General features: G+C 40.6%; 1 protein-coding gene across 1 annotated transcript in view; it reads right to left on the bottom strand.

Moving 5' to 3' along the window:
- The window catches only part of LOC149163578 (uncharacterized), a 274,285-nt gene that overhangs the window by 68,918 nt on the left and 184,723 nt on the right, over positions 1-20,644 (bottom strand). Inside the window, exon 4 of the mRNA XM_089430772.1 lies at positions 13,903-14,109. Coding sequence (XP_089286898.1) covers positions 13,903-14,109 — 207 coding nt within the window. The remainder of the gene's footprint in view (positions 1-13,902; positions 14,110-20,644) is intronic.

Below are 20,644 nucleotides of genomic sequence, written 5' to 3'. Positions count from 1 at the left end.
GGGCTGCAAGGAGGATCAACAGGCAGAGATTGCGCAGTTTTTGGGAGAAACTGCCCGGGCACCTGGCAGCGAAAACTGCGAATTCCCAGAGGGAACTGGAATTTGGCTGCTGGGTCACTGAGCGCCAAAATTGTGCAATTCCCAGAGGGAACTGGCAATTGGTTGTTAGGTCACTAGCAGCAGAAACAACGCAATTCCTAGAGGTAATTAGTAGTCTGCTGCTAGGGGCTACTGGCGAGGGAAACTACACTGAGGTTGGGAGATCAACCTGTTGATCATCTTTGCGCAATTTCTTAGATGAGCGAACTGCTGGGCAGCAGAAGGCCTACTCATGAAAATTGCACAATTTCTTGGATGAGTAGTGGGTCAACTGTCGAAATGAGTGACTTGGAAAACTAAGCAATTTTCTGAGGGAGACAGGGACAGGCACTTGGTGTCTGTCCGGCCTGTCTACGCAATTTCCTCAGTGAGATGAGCGAGTAAGGTTAGTGGCTTCTGTGCAATTTTTGAGGGGAGTCAATCCCGGGGTGACTGTCGGGTCCGACTGTCTAGGTGGTTAGCATGAAATTTGATTGAATTGCTTGTGGGCAACGCAGCTTGAAAAGACTTGCTTGGTGTTTCTACGCTGTTCTGGGTGACAGTCGATCAAGTCGATGGCGGGGTGATGGTTAACTGTTAGAGGGGAGTCCAGTCGTCAGAACTTCAACAAAAATGACTAAGTGTGTGAACGATCGAAAGATGCATAGGTGATCATGCAAACACACACTCTCATGACTTGACGACGAGATGACTCAAACCATCCAAACACACATGCTCAACATGACTGACCGACGATGCAAGTGATAAGCGTGACACTCGTGATTGATCATTGATCGACCGTGACAACGCTTATGCGACAACAAATGTGACTCCGTGTGAATGCGACAGATGCCTTCATAGCGAACACCACAAGTACACACGAAGCGAAGACTTTGAGCATAACCAAAACATGGTTGCAAGCATGGCTTAGACACCAGCATGCAAAAACTTGAATGAAATGAACAAGTAAGGCGAATGCGAGGACTCACACGAGCTCACGGAATGAACCCGAGTGTGTGCAGTCATCAAGTGAAACTCTCATGGGAGGCTCCAAAATTGGGTGCAGGCCAAAATTTTGGAGGGTGGTTGTAGCTGCTACAACACTTGGCGACACACTTGTAGAACTCCAGCTTCTCTGTTTTGGTTTAGTGCCAGCACATGGCCTTGGTCTTTTGGGGAGTATTGAATCGTCGTGCGGGTTACTTCAGCTTCCCCACTTACCCCATGGACATACATGGTTAACCCTTTGCCCACTCAGTCAAACACAATCAAAAGTTCAGCTTGATCTCAGTGTTTCGAATTCGGGAAGGGTAGTTTAACTCACGAGTTGAAGATTTTCAGAGTATAAATTTTCATCTCTGGTGTTGCTCCGCTGCCAGCAAGCCTAGAAATACCCCGACGGAGTCACGCAGGAACACACACATTACTCCACTACCAGCGAGCCTGGTCAGTGCCCCGGTGGAGTTGCATGCTTCACTTCTGTGCATAGGAAACCTTTCTCTTCTTTCGCCTTTGTATTTTTTCAAGAGGATTGTGCATAGGCACTTATTTATTTTTTGGAGCAGAAGAGGGGTCCCGACTTATTGAGAGCAGAAGAGGTTGTTCCTTAAGAGAAGCATGTAATACCTCTGACATAGATTGTTTGTTCATATTTCCCCTTCTCTGTTTTTACTAGTTGGATGAACTTGAACACACAGAGAAAAAGGCTAAGTACAGGCATGGGTTTTCCCAGTGTGGACACAGGTTCATGGTTGGACCAAAACTTCCCTTGCAAACGGTTCGTATTTTCCGTCAAGACTTCATCGGTCGAAGGTTACAACCAAGCACAAAGAAGACGGACACAAGACTGGCCAAGTGCTATAGTGTCACAAGTCTCTTCAAATTTCAACCACGCTCTATTCAGAAGCCAGAACGTAGTTGTTGGGAACACTTATTTCCGAAAACAAAAATAGTAATATATCAAACAAACAAAATGAACGTGAACAAAAATAGTAAGTAGAATCAAACAAAGTAAAAGCAAAGATAATAAGCAAAGCAAGCAAGATGAAAACAACAAGCAACAAGCAGACTATGTACATGGCACGAGTGCGGTCCGGCCTATTGAAGGTAATGCTTGAGATCTTGGTCGTTGACAGGAAGGTTGTCAATCCTCCCGTCAAGTGATTGCAAGTGATACGTGTGTGGGCCAAGCTTCTCGTAGACCAGTGCAAATCCACCGGGCTCCACTATCAGAACCTGTTGGCATTCCAAAAGGCCTTTATGTGAAGACAATACCACTGTTTCAGGTACTGTGTGCAACATCGGCTCGGATGAGGGCACGGGGTAGTTGTTTTTATTTCGGGAACGGTTGAAGTTTCTGAAATCAATGCATAAGCGGATTTTCCCAAATTTCTTACGTGCGGAATTTAAATTAGAAAACCAAGTATGATGATGAACTTTGCAAGTAATCCAATCATCCAAAATGTTAGTCAATTTTTCTTGTATAAGGAGTGCAAACAACATGTGTGTGTTACCTGGTCTTTGCTGTAATGGTTTGTCTCCTCCTTTACCTAGAATCCCGTGTTGAATTTCTCGCGTGTAGTGTGTACTCAAGTCATCATCTGCCCGTGTAGATCCATCCCAGTATTATTCAGTCAAGTAGTCAAAGATTTGTAGTTTCTACAGTGTGTAGCTTGTACCGAGATTGGCTATGATAGGTTTCCAAGTTGTTCTGTTCGTTCGTAGTGGTGGTCCTGTGGGTCCCACTGTTTCTCAGCTCTTGACAGAAATTCTACAAACCATTGAGCTTGTTGAGGGAAACCCCACCCTCGGGAGTGAAGTTACCTTTCTTGCCCTCGGCTGCAGTTTTCAGGGGTTGCTCGTGCTTACCTTCATCAATTGTTATGTCCTTGAAAGCATCAACACTATCTGTGGGGTACAATATCACTTTGAGTGCGGCCGCATTGAGGCTGATGGTCCTTTGTAAGCTCAACACGAGTGCTTCATACTCAGTAGCGTTGTTTGTGCACTCAAACTTCAAGCAGCTTGAGATCATGCATTGTCTGTTGTTTTGGATGACTGAGATACACTCGGTCCTTGAGCCATCATGTGTCTCTGATTCGTCAAAATTCGTTGCCTATAGCTCATCTATACATGGACCATTTGGCATGCTAGTACTACTGCTACTATTGTTGTTGCTACTACTGCTACTATCGGTACAATGAACTGTACAAGTTTCATTACCATCGGTTGGGCAAGGAAGGAGTCCCAACTGCGTGTCTGATGAGGTTGGAGTTGGCCGTGTAGGATAACACTCCAATGTTGTTTCCAGGAGGCAGTTACCAAACATGAGTTCTGCGAAGGCCAACGATTCGTTCTCACCATTAAGGTGAGTGACATTGTGTTTCATATACCTCTCGAATAACACCCGAATTTGGTTGAATTTTCCCTTGTATGGAAGCCACATGTCAGACCAATCTATAGCAAAATATCCATCTAGCTTGCTGGACCAGTCTCTGCTGAGTAATAGACCACATGCTTCCTATATGTCCACAACAACTATGTTGATGCATTGGTGGACTCGATTGTCAAGGGATAGTCGGATGATTACGTCTCGCAGTTCACCAATGGCTGGTACCGATGTTCGATTGAGTTAGATGATTCTTGCGGATGTTTCGCTCCATTGTGCGTTGATCTTCTTAGTAATGGAGAGCGACATGACGTTGTCTATCGCACCAGAATCAACCAAGCAGTTGTGAACATTGTAGTTAAAAACTTCAAATGAAAGTAGGAATGGGGGGCAACCTGAGTTTGCTTCTTCCATCCGGAGTGTATTGAGCACAGTGGAAAGTGATCCAAGAGGTTTGCTTGCTCCCTTGCTGGTAAAGGTTGCGCTGCCCATTGTTGTTTGTCCCAATGCACGCAGCAAGATATCTCGTTGACTCTAGACTTTGGATAACTCGAACAAACTGATGTTCGCTCAAGTTTTCTTCATGTCATCAATAATGTTGTAGTCCAGAGGTGGTGGACTCACCGAGGTGTCCAGGGTGGAACAGATGTTTGTGTTGTCCGACAGAGTGTTTTGCAACTTATTGCTCATGGATATACTCTCATCCACCGTTGTCTTCCCGGACTTGCTTTGTGTTTTTTGCTTTGAGGCGGCCGGTGTATAGGCCTTCTTCATTAGCAGTCTCACCTTCTCTTGCATTTCCCCAAGTGTAGAGGGAGCCCCTTTACTCCTAAGATTGTAACGATCATTCTTCTTTTGGGGTTGTTTCTCGGTGTTCATTTTCAACATTACTTGCGAGCATTGATATGCGTTCAACACATGCCCAAAACTTGATGTTTCATCAGGTGCAACCTCTTCGTCATCGTCAGTGTCTTCCGACTGCTTCTGCATATTTCTTTCTGCATCAAGTGTATGACTGCAGACAGAGCTAACGACTTGCTTCCAATCCGAATAAGATATCTCGAGGTGATGCTCTTCGTGGAAGGAACAGAACTTAGGATCTGCGCATTGTTCGAGTTGGAACAAAAGCTTCTGTGCAGTTTTGGAAGCGAACCGGTTGTTGCTTGATGGGCCGGTCGATGAACTGTTTGCCTGTCTTTATCTGGCGCATGGCTGCTTGCTTGAGCTCGGAAACTTCTGTAGTCAAGTTCTTGACAAGGTGAGTGAGGGTCTCAATATCAGTTGCTTCCTTATCTCTACCCTTGCTCGTCGTTGCTTGGGGCTTCCTGCTCGCATCCTTGGAGTCCTTCGTTGATTCGTCATCCTTGATGACTCCGATTGCACGCAAGTCCTTTTCAACAGCAATAGCCTCTTTGCAACTTTCCAGGAGTGTTGGTTTTGTAGCTCGCTTGATGAACTGCGCAATGTTGGTTGGCAGTGCGGACGTGTAATAGTCAACAGTGATGGAGTCATGAGGTTTAGTGTCCGCTGCAAACTTGTTCAAAATACGTGTAAAACTCTGATTAAAGTCTTTCACTTTCTATTTTCCCTCCATCTTGAGGCTTCCCAATTCTTTGAGTAGCATGGCTAGGGTCTTGTCATCAGCAAACTTTTCAAGGAACATACATTTGAAAGCACCCCAGTTCTGTATCGAGTTGGGTGGAAGGTTGTGATACCAAGCAGCTACGCAGCCGTCCAAGGTACATGGGAACAATCTACATGCTACGTCATCATAACGTACCTCAAGGGTCTGCAGTTGTAGGTAGAAGTTATCTAAGTGGTCTTCTGCTTTCACCATGCTGTTAGGGTTGAACTTGATGTCCATTCTCTCCGCTTGCTTCGGCATCTTGTGCAGAACAACCGAGAGAGGGAATGGTCCCTGAGTCATCCATTTAAGATTTGGGTCAGCCATCTCTTCTTCTTCTTCATCCTCTTCCTCTCCTTCGGAGTCTGATGGTTTTGGCTCTGACTCTGTTGGTTCGTCTACGCCTCCACCTCCTCCGCTACCTTCCCCTTTGCCTCTTGTACTAGAATCTGATCCCAAGATCACAAGAGTGTCTTGTTTGCCTTGCCGAAAGACCGAAGGTTCCTCTCCATTTTCACTAGCTTCTGCTAGACCTTCAAGTGTGGCAAGGACTGCTTCTTCCACCAATGATACAACAACTCTGGTGGGAGTGGCTTTTGACTTCTTTGATGTGTATGGAAGATGTTGTATGCCTGGGATCAGTCTGATTTCTTTCGTGAACTGGCAAGTGATGGGACAGACAGAGCGAAGGTGTTGATATGGAATCTCATGTTCAATTCTCAGAGGTGAGGAGTAACCAATTACAGAGCGCGTGTAGGTGAGAGGGAGTGCGAGTTACTACCTTGACCAGATGGTTGATGAATGAGTGTGGGGATATTCAGCCATATACAACTGGCTTCCCTCCTTCTAGCACCAGAAATGTTGACGGTGTTGGACCCACCAACATTCAAGGGACCACCCCGGTATGAAGTCCCAACTAGACCTCACACCATTTGGTGTGGGAGTCCCATCCCGCATGATGGCCCGGTTACCATTGTCTTAAGGATTTGCCTCAACTCTTGCTTGTCAGCACAGGAGAGTGGTCTGCTTTGACTTCGAGAAGTGAGGTTCGCGTGCCTGGTGAGTGCTAGTGTACTCGTGTCAATGGTTCTTTCACTATAAGGGAAAAGGGTGAGAGTGAGTCCCAAGTTGGTTGGGATGAAGTCCACATGGATGCGACAGTCACACACACAAGGTAATATAACACGTACAACACTCAACGGATGAGTCCGAACAAGTGCAATGGTTGTTACATCAAGCTTTATGTGAAAGGTCTGTCTAGTGTCTGGGGAGATAGCTACTGCGGGCGAGACAACGTTAACATCATATACAACACATTTCCATTAACAGATTATGTATTACAACAAGTGAAATAGTTCAAGTGTTCAACACAGGTTAAAGCAACATGCATTACAAGTGTTCAAGATTAGTCTTACAACAGTTACAATACATGTATGAAAACATGTTGGCCTATTAGCAGGCTTCTGAATTAAGCGAAAGTTCCAAGACACATCGTTACACCATACATCACTAACCTTGAGTGTGGGGCATTGGAGCCACTACTTACTCCTCAAAGAAAATATTACAGACTCTCTTGGCTATGTGGGAGGAGCTGAGGTGAAAAGTCCCTCCCAGGTACAAACGAGGGGGTATTTATAGCCAAGGGTGAAACTGACCCTTGTGGCTGTTCGATTACCCTCATGACTGTTTGAGTTCCATGAATTTTCGACTTTACAATACTCTTTGTACAACAAGGGGGTCTCTTGGACTTCCACGTTTCATTACATTGATTATTAACATAGCCCATAGTAGAGATGTGGGCGACATGACTCGACATGACAGTGCCAATACATTTGTGCTACTGTTGGAGTGCATGTCGAGCTACAGTGTTGCTGGGTGATGGATGTCTTCATGGTGTATCACAGCTTCACCTCCGCATGGCAAAGTGCACGGAATCTTCGATGCTATTTGGTTCGCTTGATGATTCTTAGGCACATTGCTGCTTGCATGTTCGAAGGCTTGACAGGCTCATCTGTTCACGAAAGGTGCATGTTCGTCCATTCGTCCATTCGTGAGCAAATCTTGCATGTTTGCTCGTCCATCCATTCGCGAACATATCTTTGCCTGATCATCTGTTCGCGAGCACATCCCTTCACATGCATCATTTGTTCGTCCGTTGGTGAACCTGTCCTTCTGCATGTGCTCCCTTCGTTCATCCCATTCGTCGTCGCGCCATGTTTGTTGGTGTACCTGTACCTGCAGTCACTCATGACGAGACGACATCAAATCCAAAAACCTCCTAGTCTACCATGACACATGATCATTTCGGATGCAGGTGACCGGGAGAGGTAGCAAGGTTGCGAAGTGGGATGATGGCTCCGAGCACTGCTAATGAAAACTGTGCAAGAGTCACTGAGTGATGGAGATGGGCAATCCAAGTCGACAGTGACTGTCCGCGAGGTCTGGCTCGGCTGGAAGGAAAAATTGCGCAAATTTTGGGAGGGACAATCTGGGCTACAGGAAGGCAAGGTATGCAGAATCTGCGCATTTTCCGAAACGATCTGGCAACAGGGGCTAGAAGGAAAAATTTGCACAATTTTCTAGAGGAACAGGCCGAGCTGCAAGGAGGATCAGCAGGCAGAGATTACACAGTTTTGGGAGGAACTGCTCAGGAGCCTGGCAGCCAAAACTGCGCAATTCCCAGAGGGAACTGGAAGTTGGCTGTTGGGTCACTGGCAACCAAAACTACGCAATTCCAGAGGGAACTGGCAGTTCGTTGCTGGGTCACTGGCAGCGAAAATGCACAATTCCTGGAGGGAATTGGTAGTCTGCTGCGAGGAACTACTGGCAAAGGAAATTGCACTGAGGCTGGGAGGTCGGCCTGCTGATCATCTCTACGCAATTTCTAAGCTAAGCGGACTGTTGGGCAGTGGAAGCCCTGCTCATGAAAACTGCGCAATTTCTTGGATGAGCAGCCGGTCGACTGTCGAGATGACTGACTGGGAAAACTGCACAATTTTCAAAGAGAGATAGGGACAGGCACTTGGTGTCTATCCGGCCTATCTACACAATTTCCTCAGTCAGCTGAGTGGGTAAGGTCAATGGCCTCTGCGCAATTTTTGAGGGGAGTCAGTCTCGGGGTGACTGCCGAGTCCGACTGTCCAGGGTGACTGTCGGGTCGGACTGTCCGGGGTGTCAGCATGAAAGTGGATTGACTTTCTTGCGGGCAATGCAGCTTGAAAAGACTTGCTTGGTGCTTCTGCACTATTCTTGGTGATAGTCAATTGAGACGATGGAGGGGTGATGGTTCGGCTGTTAGAGCTTTCAGGAAATCTCGAGAAATGCCTTCCGAGGAGCAGTCGAAAGACGAGCCATTGGTTCAACCACTTCAACCAGCAAAAACTAGTACCAGAAATTCTCTTAAAGACAAAGCTTTAGAACAGTGGGAATCTCAGGAAGACGAAGCGCTGATAGATGTACCCACTACTAGTGGAATAACGAGCCGGGAACTCCGACAAATTCTACGGGATGCAGAGGACTTCATTGGTGCACCCAAGAATAATAAAAGGGATCGAAGATAACCAGACAGATACCAAGCCTTAGTAGCTCAGGTTGCGGAACCTTCTATTTTTCAGGAGGTCGTTCAACATCAAGTATGGGTAGATGCTATGGTGGAAGAATATAGTTCTATAATGGTCAATGATGTCTGGGAAGTGGTACCTAAGCCTCAGGACAGGTCAATGGTAGGTTTGAAATGGATCTACAAGGTCAAATATGTTGCAGACAACAATGTGGAGAAATACAAAGCCAGGTTTGTGGCTAAGGGGTATGCTCAGAAGGAAGGGATAGACTACGAAGAAACCTTCGCCCCAGTAGCCAGGTATACTTCTATTAGAACCGTGATATCTCTTGCAACACAGATGGGGTGGGAGATTCACCAGATGGATGTCGAGACAGAATTCTTGAATGAGGTAATAGAAGAGAAAGTATACATTAAACAACCAGAGGGTTTTGAGACACATGAGAAGAAATCTCATGTATGCAGATCAAAGAAATCCTTGTATGGGCTTAAACAAGCACCTAGAGCATGGTACGGTCGAATTGATGGCTACTTGCAGAAGATGGGGTTCGTCAAGAGTGACGCAGACCCTAATCTCTACCATCTTGTCGTAGAGAATAAGCCTATAATCCTAGTGTTATATTTGGATGATCTTTTCCTTACAGGATCATCCAGGCTCATCAAAGACTGCAAGAAGAACCTAGCCACAGAATTCGACATGAAGGATTTGGGACAGATGCATTATTTCATGGGGTTGGAAGTTTGGCAGCAGAAGGGTGAGATATTCCCTGGACAAGGGAGATATTCTATAGAGATCTTGAAGAGATTCAAGATTCAGGACTGTAGACATATGGCTACTCCAATGATCACCAACTAGAAGAAGATTGATGCATCAGAAGATAAAGATGTTGATCCCACCTTGTAGGCAGCTTATAGGGTCCCTGATGTATCTAGTCAATACCAAGTCAGACATTTGTTACGCTGTCAACGCCCTCAGTCAGTTCATGGTCGAACCCAAGAGGGTGCACTGGGCAGCAAGTTGCAACCAAACATGTTCTCAGGTATATACAAGGAACAGTCAAGCATGGACTATTGTACACCCAAGGCAATGAAACCAGGTTGCGTGGGTTCACTGACGCAGATTGGGTTGGAAGTTCAGTTGATCAGAAAAGTACAACTGGGTATTATTTCAACATTGGATCAAGAATGACCTCTTGGTGTAGTAGGAAACAAAAATTCGTGGCTCTGATCTCAGCTGAAGCAGAATATATGGCAGCTAGCACAGCTTTGTGCGAAGCCATATTGCTTAGGAAATTGCTTGTGAATCTATTCAGGAGAAGGATGGAAGCGACCAGGATCTTGTGTGATAATCAGAGTTGCATCAAGCTCTCTGAGAATCAAGTATTTCATGATCGGTCGAAGCACATTGATATCAGGTGTCACTTTTTCAGAGACTGTGTCCAACGAGGAGCTGTATAGTTGAAGTACACTCCTATAGGAGAATAGGTGGCAGACATCCTCACCAAGGCTCTAGGAAGAACAAAGTTCGTTTATTTCAGAGAGAAGATGGGGATGGTGAAGAATCCATTTCAGTAGTAGAAATGGATAAGTGTTGGGAGCTGCAGTGCAGTAGTTAGCAGTGGCAGTGCTATGGGCAACATGATGTAGCATGTTGAGAAGGAGCTGCAGTATAGATGTAGCAATGGCAGTGGCAGTGGCAGTGTCATAGGCAGCAGTACAGGAAGTAGCAGTGCAGTGGATGTGGGACAGCAGGCCAAGCATCGGCATAGGTACCGATGTTTGTAATATCCCGTTTCAAAGATATTCCTCAAAACCCCAGTAACTCCAACCAAATACGCACAAATGATATAATAACCGGGAAACTCAAAATGAGAAAAATAACAGTGGTGCAACATATAATAATGTGAACATGAAATATACGTAGATACTCGAAAAATGCAGAGAGAAATGCTAAGCCATTTTATTATACTAAGTAATGGAATGAGTATAGGAGGTGATCAGAAGGATGGCACCTCGACTTGCACCAGGCAAGTGAATAAATACACTCATAATAGCAAAGGAATGCCCTCTCTCTGAACTGCGTTGATGCTGCTAGAGAACTGTCGTGCTGCTGCTACTGCTGGAAATCAAATGAAGATTTGGGGTTGTTCCCCTCCTCAGAAAATGCTGAAACTCTGGAATCCACCTCTACTCAGAAAACCCAGAAAGCTTTTCTGAAATGGTCGACCCCCGAAAATCGCAAGGCCCTGCACTGCCATTGAGTAGAATCCTCCAAAATACTGCCTGAAACTCTGCCAAAATCCTCCAATATGCAAGAGTTGATCCCTTGTTCAATCTCTCAGCTCAAATCCTTAGCAAAACCCCCAATCCGACACTGCCTCCAAAAGAACTGCGTCCCTCTCTCTCAAGACTGCGCAGTCCTCCAATGCTCTGCTCCACCTCAATGCCAAAGATCAAAAAATACTGCAAAAGACTGTTGAAACTACCTTGCCCGAGTAGGCACTCGAAGTCCCCCGAGGTTAAGGGTGAGATCTCCGAATGGAGACACTCAGTGCACTAAACAGTGCTGCAGATAGGCTAAACAGCCAGTGTGCTCCAAGTCGAAGTGACTAGCTCAAATGCTCATAATCCAATGACAAAATGAGGGGGCTCCTCTCTCCTTTATAGCATTGGCCTCTCCTAATCCCAAGGCTCACCTCCTCCAACTTAATCCCCTCTTGCCACGTGTTCCTTTTCCATCTGCGCAGTCCCTCCAAGTGTCTGCATGGGCCCCATCTCTGCGTGGTCCTTTGGCCCCCTTGGCTCCCCTTTAAGTCACAACGTTGTGCTACTAGGAAGTGACTTTTTATTCTAAAGTGAGTTATGTCCCCTTTTCCTCACCTTTTTATTTATAAATAACTATAGAAGGCAAAATTGAGCAAAATCGAATATTCCAATTAGCCATGGCTAATTAGGAATATTACAATGTTGAAGATCAATGTGATGCTTCTGTGGTGAAGCATTACCAGATCACATTCCTCGCTAAAAGTGAGTGTTGATTTTTGGTAGCATCGAATGTGCTCTAGCCTTGAAATTTGGAGGAGAGGCTAAGGCACATGAGATCTCCAAGACCCGAAAATCGTTTTGAGAAATTCCATCCGGATGAGGAGTTATTAAAATAATTCATATTTTTAATGGATTCCTAAGTCTAAACTTAGGAAAATAAAAATATTAATGGGCATTAATAAAGATAAGGGTGAGAAGCTTCGAAGAGACGAGGATCAAGTCTGTTTTAATCTTAGCCGTTGATTAGAGACTTAATCTTGGCCGTTGATTCATCAACAGGAAAAGTATAAGAGAAGGCTTTAGGATCATTTTGAGACACACTGGCAGATACTCAGTATCTCAAGGAAAATCGATTCTCAAGAGAAGGATATCGATTTCAGAGGGAGAGTTACAGGGTGGAGGAAGAGGAGGGCATCAATAGCAGGCAGTGTCTGAGGAGGAGGTGACGTAGGGACAGTGAGAAACAGTGCAGAGAGAGACATAGTCCAGAGGAGAGATGTATCCCTCATGTAGGCTGACGTAGAGGGATGCAGAGCCACTTAGAGCCATACTGAGCCACATAGAGTGACGCAGGAGTGGGAGAAGGGTCTCCAAAGTGTCAGAAAGTTGCAAAGAGAAAGTCTCAAGTGTTTTCTTTCAATTTCTTTGTAAAATCATTCCTTGTAAAAGCAATTGTTGCCAAAGATTAATAAAACCCTCATCTGTTGCACCAGTTTTCCCACATTGGGTTTTTCCGGGGACGATTGTTTAAAAACAACTGTGTTGATGTGATTGGTTCTTGTGCATGTATTTCTCTATGTAATTGCATGATAACTATAGTAGAATTTATTTTAATATTTGTTGAAGGGATTTCATAAATAACTTATCGTGAAGAATAAGTAGGTGAAATAACTCAGTTGCTGCAGTAGAATTTCAGTTTAGAAATTCACACTCATTGTATGATTGAATTTCATGCATTCTCTTATTTTATTTTACATGGCAATCTTTTGTAAATTGAATGGAAATTTCATGGAGGAATTGCGGTTGAATTAGTTTTCTGAAAAAACTGCACAAGAATCCGAAAGGGATATTACAAAGAGGTATTCTTTGTGAGTCTTACTATCCCTGTTAATACATTTTGTAGCTATTCTAGAAATAGTCTTCTAGATATATTGAGCTCTATATCAATAAAGCATACTCTTACTTTGTTACTACATTCGAGGCATCCACATATGTGACTAACCAGTTTTATGTGTGTTCCTACTTTGTTTCTTTACTCTCTCACTCCATGTTTTGCAACCTAGGAAATTACCCACCATGGAGAATTCAGAATCTAAGGATTTACCCATTTTAAAAGTATGGTAGCTTACAACAATGTAGATTTCCACATAGTGGACATTGAGAATCAAACTTGTAAATAGGCCAGCTTAAATCCATCTTAATAAAGGATCTATCAAGCGCCAAGAGGAATCAAATCCCTCAAGCTGCAAACTTTCCTCAAATTTTGCAGCATCAAAAAGCTTAGAACCATGAGGGATTTGATCCCTCTTGGCACTTGATAGGATCCAAGGTTAAGATGGATCCAAACTGTTTTTATTTTTTTTCCAATCTATGCCATGTCAGCATTACATTACACATACCTCTCAAAATGGGTTGTAAAATTGACTTCTTAACAAAGATGCCTAGTAGTACTGCTACCACTAACCAAAATGTACCACTTGACTTAATAATATGGTATATCTTGTAAAAACAATGAAAAGCAAAAAGAATATTGCCTTGTTACTTTGCTTTCAAAAAACCAAAGGTACAGCAGTCGAATTGTAGCTAAAAACGTTATTTTTACGAAAAAAACATCAGTTTTTTTTTCAAAAAAAGAAGAATTCATTGATATAAATAGTCATGGAGTCACAAACAACTAAGGTGATGCACAAAAGTTGTCAAACTATTTTTCACCTATAAAAGCATGTACAATGAAAGAGCATGAGAAGTATTTTCTTTTACTTTTGCTTTTTCATACAAGACAGGGAAGCAAAGAGACATAAATTTCATTCGTAGGAATGAATAATGATTACTCTCACAATATCACTAGATTTGAAAGCCTGATACTCTAAATTTTTTAAATATTAAACCTGAACAACCAACAAAATTTGGATAAGGGCTCATACGGTGCATCGGACAATCTTCAAAAAGCAATCTTATTTAAGTAGGGAAGTTCTTGTAGTCCTTTACCTGTAATACTTCTGAAGCAAATCCAAATTGCAATACTTTGTTTCTCTACGAACTACATCATCTGTAAATCCAGCCATGAAAAGAAGAGTAATGCCTAGGGCTTTGAAAAAGAAACTCCCTGTTCGGATATGAACTAACATTGCCATTTGACACATTAAAGGTCCAAAAGACTTCAATTTATTCCGTCCCATGCGTTGCCTTACATACCTGCATCCATTAATTAAAAGACAACATTAATATACAAAAATCATTGAAGGGGACAGCAATAAAAAGACAGTTTTTTTCATTACAAAACTCACTAGAATTAAATGCATATTGATGTTATGCAGACATAATTTAGTCCCTGCAGTTCTCTTAGAATGGAATTTTCTTATAATCTCAACTTATGAGCACAAGATCTAAATAATAAATCGTTGGAATGCTCCTCATGAAACAATGAAAATCCTGCAAAACAATGCATGAAACTGTACATAATGCTTGCTATACTTGTTGAATGCCAAATTTCTACATTATCACGGTGACACCAATGATAACCTTACCCAACTTAAAACAATAGGTTAGCCCATTCTTCACCACAAACTAAAAATTAAAAGAACCTTCTTAGTTCATATGTCAAAACATCTAATGAACAAAGGAACTCTAGACAACTTTCTACTGCCATTACTAGGATGCTTTGATGGTCACTTTTAACCAAAATGTATCTTGTGTACTAAGATCCCTGCCATGAGTGCCCCAAAGTAGGTGTTGTTGCCTAAAGTGTACACCTAAGGCGCAATGCTCAGAGTAGGGGCTGTCACCTATTCCCTACTCACTTTGTTCTAGCTCTCTCCTATGTAAGCTAAGGGGGGTAGTCCCTAGAGATGGAAATCTGAGGGGAAACTTGTTGAAACAAAAAGTCTAGGAGATCAAGAGGCAAGGCAATCACTTCTCTTAGTATCTTGAATTAGGATTAGATGGCAAGTTATTTTATTAAATTGAGCAATGTGAGAAAGATTCAATTAGATCAATATGACAATTAAGGTGAAAGAAATAAGAGACCAGTGCCTTGATACAATGCCCAAATAAATTCAAGATACTTGCACAATAATATATGATATCTCAAGCTACCAGATAAGCAATGTTGCAAGGAAAATATTAGTACAAGGAAATCAAGGGATTAAAGGAAACTAGAATATGAGCAATAATATTGCAAGAAAATACAAGTTTGAACTTCAAGTAAAAGAGGTGCTCAACAATGATATGGTACTTCAAGATACAACAAGCACACAATGGACAAGTACGAGAATATAAAAGTAAATCTTGCAAGTAAAATAACGGCTCACAATTCTAGATACAATAACCCAATGAATGACAAATGAAATGCAAGTCTAAGTGAAATGCAAGAGTCTTGGTTGATTTTAATTAAAATGCCTAATCTAGATGAAATGCTTCTCCTCAATTGTTTTTAAACTAGTCTTAAACAAGGTTGTCAAAAGAAAGTCAGAGGAAGAAAGCTAGGGCTTTATTAATGATACCTCATTTTGCTTCTAACGACCCAAGTGCCTCCATTCCTACAAGGAATTGCCCACAAGAGAACTGCAAGGTCACTTGTTTTAACTGTTGAGTAAGGGTCTAGCCTCTCAAATTAGATGAAGAAGGTGGCCCTAAAACTTTCTATACAACCAAGCTTATGCTTGGAGGTAAATTTTACGATGCACCACTAGACCTAAAATGCAAGATGTGATGCTTCAATGAGAGAAAATGATATTAATGTTGCTTCCAAAATAGATAGATGCCAATATGCTTATAAACAAGATGTAGATATATGTTTTGAACACAATATTATTAGTTTATGACAATAATTAGTGAAACAATAGGAAAAACTCAAAGAAAAAACAATGATTTAAAGCAAGATCTCACAATGCCTTAAAATAAAAGTGTTCTTAAGATATACTTCACTTACTTAGACAGTTGAAACAAGTAAAGAGTTACCCAATGAAATCACACTTATTAGACGACATATGAGATTGCTAGCAATGACTAAAAAGACTACTTAAGATCTTTAATTGCAAATGAAATGTACAATGAGTAAATCAAAACCCCTTGGATGCCTAGAAAAGGCCTAAATGCCTGCGTCCTTGAGGAGGAAGGTTTGTGGATGGACTAACTTCAAAATTAAACTTGAAAACCCTCAAATCCTAGCCGTCTAGGCTAGGAGAGGCTTCGGCCTTCTAAAATAAATCAAATCTCCTTGAAAACAAAAAGACCTATCATCAAAATAACTCATACCAAAGAAGCCAGTGCCCCTCTCTTCAGATCTGTAAGAAAAAGTTTCAAGAAAACAAAAGGATATATACAAATGGATGAACTATACAAGTTTAGAGTAAAATATATATACAAACATATTCACAAAATTACAAATAATAAGCTCTTAGAGAAGATATATCCATTAATAGCACAAATAATTTAAAGGAGAGATAGATGAAGATTTATAACTTTTTCAGTTTAGACAGCAAGAAAACTCCCTTCAAAAGTTTCGTATGATGAGTCTTTGAGATCAACCACTATGGGTTCTTAGCATTCATGCCCAAGTAGTTGGTTGGTTCAACTAAAACTTCCCCAAGTTCTTGAGATCTGATTTAAGAATATTTTCTACGAATACTCAAAAAGTATGTTAGATCCAAATGGAATTAATTGGCACAAGGAGAGGGAAGTCTAGGGATTCAGCGAAATTCCACTAGATATGCCCAATCAACAATGCTTCCTTAACCCAAAAAACAGTGAAAGATAATTGTGATGTTCCCAATTTTTGTGCATGCAAAAATCACTTGGGGGTTTTGCAAAATTTTGGAAATATTAAAAAGAGGAAATATTATTTTGTGAGAGAAGGGAGAAATTAATATTTTAAGGGGATGGTGGAAAAATAAAATATTATTTTGTGAGAGAAGGGAGAAATTCATATTTTAACGGGATGGCAGAAAAATAATATTTTACTGGAGAAGCAAGACAAAGTAATATTTTAATGGAAAATGGCGGTGTTGACCACTACGTGTCAACTACCCATAGCAATACACCCCCTTTTTCGCAAAAGGGATAGCGCTTGATCAACGTGTCCTTGCTATTCGACTGTCATCATCAGCCCAATCATGTTATGTTGTAAACCCAATCTGCATGGGTAAATTGTAAATAATCTTAGCAGATCTGAGTCATGTGTGTAAATTTCCTAGGCAAGCCTAATTTTCTAGTGATAATCTACGTTCCGGAAGGTTTTTTGTCTCACCGATCCATGATCGGCAGAGTTTTCCTTCAGCCTAACCCCAAAGCCGAAATGGATTTGTCATTAGAATCTTAGGGGAATCCTAGTGTGCTTAGAGTCTATGTAAAAGTAATTTGGAAATAATCCTAATTATTTGGTTAGGTTATTACAAATTGCTTGATCTGCTAGATTATATTTGTGTCGCAAGATTGGATGGTCTATGAGGGTCTATGTCAAATGGGTTTTCCCCCTTGAGATGTAAAATTGTAAAAGTCATGACGTAAAGTGTTTGAAGGGTTAGAAAATGTTTTAATCCCCTCATAAGTCCTAAGTCTTAGGTCTTAGGTAAAATTCCGAAAGGCTAAGTTCGAGGGTCCAATAAAAATAATAAAAAATTTAAATAAAAAATAAATAAATAAATAAAATTTAAAAATAAATAAAAATTTGAAAAATAAAATAAAATAATAATAAGTCAAAATTTTGAGGAAATAAATGCAAGATTTTAATTTTTTAATATATTAAAATGCATTTAAAATTTCGACGGATGAGATTAAAAGAGATTTTGATCCTCATCGACGGTCGAGATCATTTTGACATGGATCACTCGAACTAGCTGTTGGGAAATTTTCCTTTAAATAGGGTGTCAGGGGTCATTTGAGAGGATTTGATCTTAGAGTCGTGTACTAAAGAAAGCTCTCTTGTAGTCATTTTTTGTGCAATACAGAAAGACTTTGGGGTTGAAAATCTTACCGGTGTTACTCTTCTAGAAATGCTGTAAGATGTTTTATTTTTTTGCATAATTTTATTTTCATCCATTGATAATAGCTTGAAAAAGATTGATTTAGGCACAGGTATCTTTTCTGATCTCTGGGGTTTGAATAATAGTTTAATTTCTGAAATATAATGGCAGGTATCTCCATTTGATCTAAATTTCACTGTTGTTTTCTCCCTCTATGTTAATGGTTGATTTAAGCTGTGCTGGATATCCTTAATTTTGAGTTTACCGGGGCGTTAGGGAAAGTTTTCGGCTGAACCAGCCAACTCCTAGATTGCGTTTTCTGAAAGAGCCCAGCCAGTTTTAATCCCGGGCTTATCATTAGAATTTCTATTACAGATGCATGAAGGGTTTTCTGAAGTACCTCACATTAAATTTAAAATTCTGAAAATATTTCTGTGGCATATTGACAAATCTGGCTATTTAGAGCCTCTGAGCTGTAATTACTGTAATTATTTAGCTGGTTCTTAGGGTTTTTAGGGTTTCATCTATTTTTGCATTTTCAGGTTTTGGCTATTTGCTTTCATTGTTTTCAGGTTGTAGGTTGTAGGTTGAAGATTTGAAGTCGAAATTTAATTTTGAAGCCAGATCTAAGCCCTGGAGGGCAAGATCTGGCCTCAGAATCAGCTCTGGCAGGAGTATTTATTTGTTTTCAGATTTGGAAAAATTCGTGAGGGTTTCATCAGGCAATCTGAAACAGGAAGGATTTAAAATTTTAATCAGGTTTCTGGGCCACCAGTCCTGCTACCCGCGTTTTCAGTTTTTCAGTTGTTTTAAAAAAAAAAGGTTTTGAATTTTTTTTTATGCTATCTACATCCTGGGGTTTCATTTTTATTAAAATTCTAGGTGATCTATGTAAAAACCCTTGATGCTTTGCTGCAGTCAAATCCACGCAATCTTGCTCTGCCTCACTCTCAACCTGCATCGAGCCATCTTCAAGCTGCCTCATTCCCCTGCGTTTTTCCTATATCTCCCCACGCTGCTAGCATTGCAAACTCTCTCCACACCTAAGCAATCTCTCCCTTCAAACCCCGCAACCTCTATCTTCCACGCAGCTCATTTCCCTCACGTCTCTCTTTCCTCTGCGTATTTGTTCCAGCTCCACGCTGCCACATTGCTCAGCAAATCGCTTGATCCATCAGCGTGCAACACCCTAACTGCTCAACCAAAACCCTCAGACGCGTTTTCCTTGCTCCATACGCAGCCTCTGTCCACCATTGAGCTGCCATTCTCCCTGCGTTTTTCCTCAACCTGCGTATTTCTTCTCCCTTCGCTCATCCAATTTTCTCCTCGCTGCTCCTCCACGCCTTTTGTTGTTCGATTCCACGCAAACCTGCAATCCAACTGCTCTAGACACCGCCGTCAACCTGCAGCAGCAAAACAATAAACACACTAAAAAAAATCTATGAGGATTTAGCTCTTGTATTTTTTTTTCTTTTGTTTTATACATAGTTAAGTTAGCATAGTTAATTTTTATTATGATATATCCCTGGTTCAAGTTTTAGTTTAAATAGATTTCCATTTTTTTATGTATATATTTATTAGTTTTAACATAAAATAAAATAAATAAAAAAATCCGATTTGTTTTGAATTCCTTTTTATTTAAAAAAATCTCATAAAAAGTTTTTAGATTTTAGTTTAGATTATTATTTTGGTTTTAGGCTAGGTTAGATTTTTTTATTTGATTTAGACTTAGAGTTTTATTTAGTTAAGATTTGAATTTTAAAATTTTTCATATAGATTAGGTGTTAATTTTTTATTTTGATATCTTTTAACTTAGCTTTTAATTTTTAGATTTTAGATTTAGTTTTGTTTTGATTCTTACAAAAAAAAACGTTTTTCATTAGATTTACGTTTAGTTTTGAGTTTTATTTAGTAATAAGGATTTAGACTTTATAAATTTCATTTAGATTTAAATATCTGAAGAAAAAAAAAAAAAAAAAAGTTTATTTTTTCAAGTCTTAGATTTAAGTTTTATTTAGAATTTAGATTTTATATTGTGATATAGATTCAAGTTTTATTTAGAATTTAGATTTTATATTGTGATATAGATTAGAAGTTAGATCTTAGTTTTAGTTTTAGATTTTATTTTATAATATTTAGTTTTAAATTTCATTTTTCATTTAGTTTAAATTTAGATATTTAGGTTTATTTTGATATAAAAAAAATTAAATATATATATATATATATATATATATATATATATAAATAAAAAAAAAAAAAAAAAAAAAAAGACTGATTAAAAATTGACAATTCATTTTAATGTCTTTCTTTTGTGGTATCTATGTTCCACTTCTCTATAGTTAAATGCACTTAGATGTTTATTTAAAGTTAGCTATATGAAAGTGGCAACTGGTCAGCATTTAAATTTTATGATCATTTAAAGCATTTGATTTTTCTTGAAGTTTAATTGCTGAAACATTATTAAAGCATTGTGCATTTATTGAGCATCTTGCATCGCTTGGGTTTTTTCATGATAAATGATTGTTTTACAAGGTTCATATTTCTGCAATATTTAATAAATAATCATTAACTCCATAAGGCACTGGTACATTAATTTCCAAAATCAATTAGGGGCTAATTGCTGTGTCTCCCAACCCAACTGGTCCACAGTTGGTCTTCCTTTGTCCCATAGGGTCTACCCCCTTTAACCTTGGGAGACTGCTTAAACGAAGAGATCGGGGATCAGGGTGACAGCCCCCAGTCTGAGCGTTGTCGTGACAATCTGTGCG

The sequence above is a fragment of the Pinus tabuliformis genome, chromosome 5_1 (genome assembly GCF_031772625.1).
Source record: "Pinus tabuliformis cultivar Carrire ecotype Pingquan chromosome 5_1, CPIR1, whole genome shotgun sequence".
Lineage (NCBI taxonomy): Eukaryota > Viridiplantae > Streptophyta > Pinopsida > Pinales > Pinaceae > Pinus > Pinus tabuliformis.
Note: the sequence above shows the minus strand (reverse complement) of the source record. Positions and strands in the feature narration are given on the sequence as shown.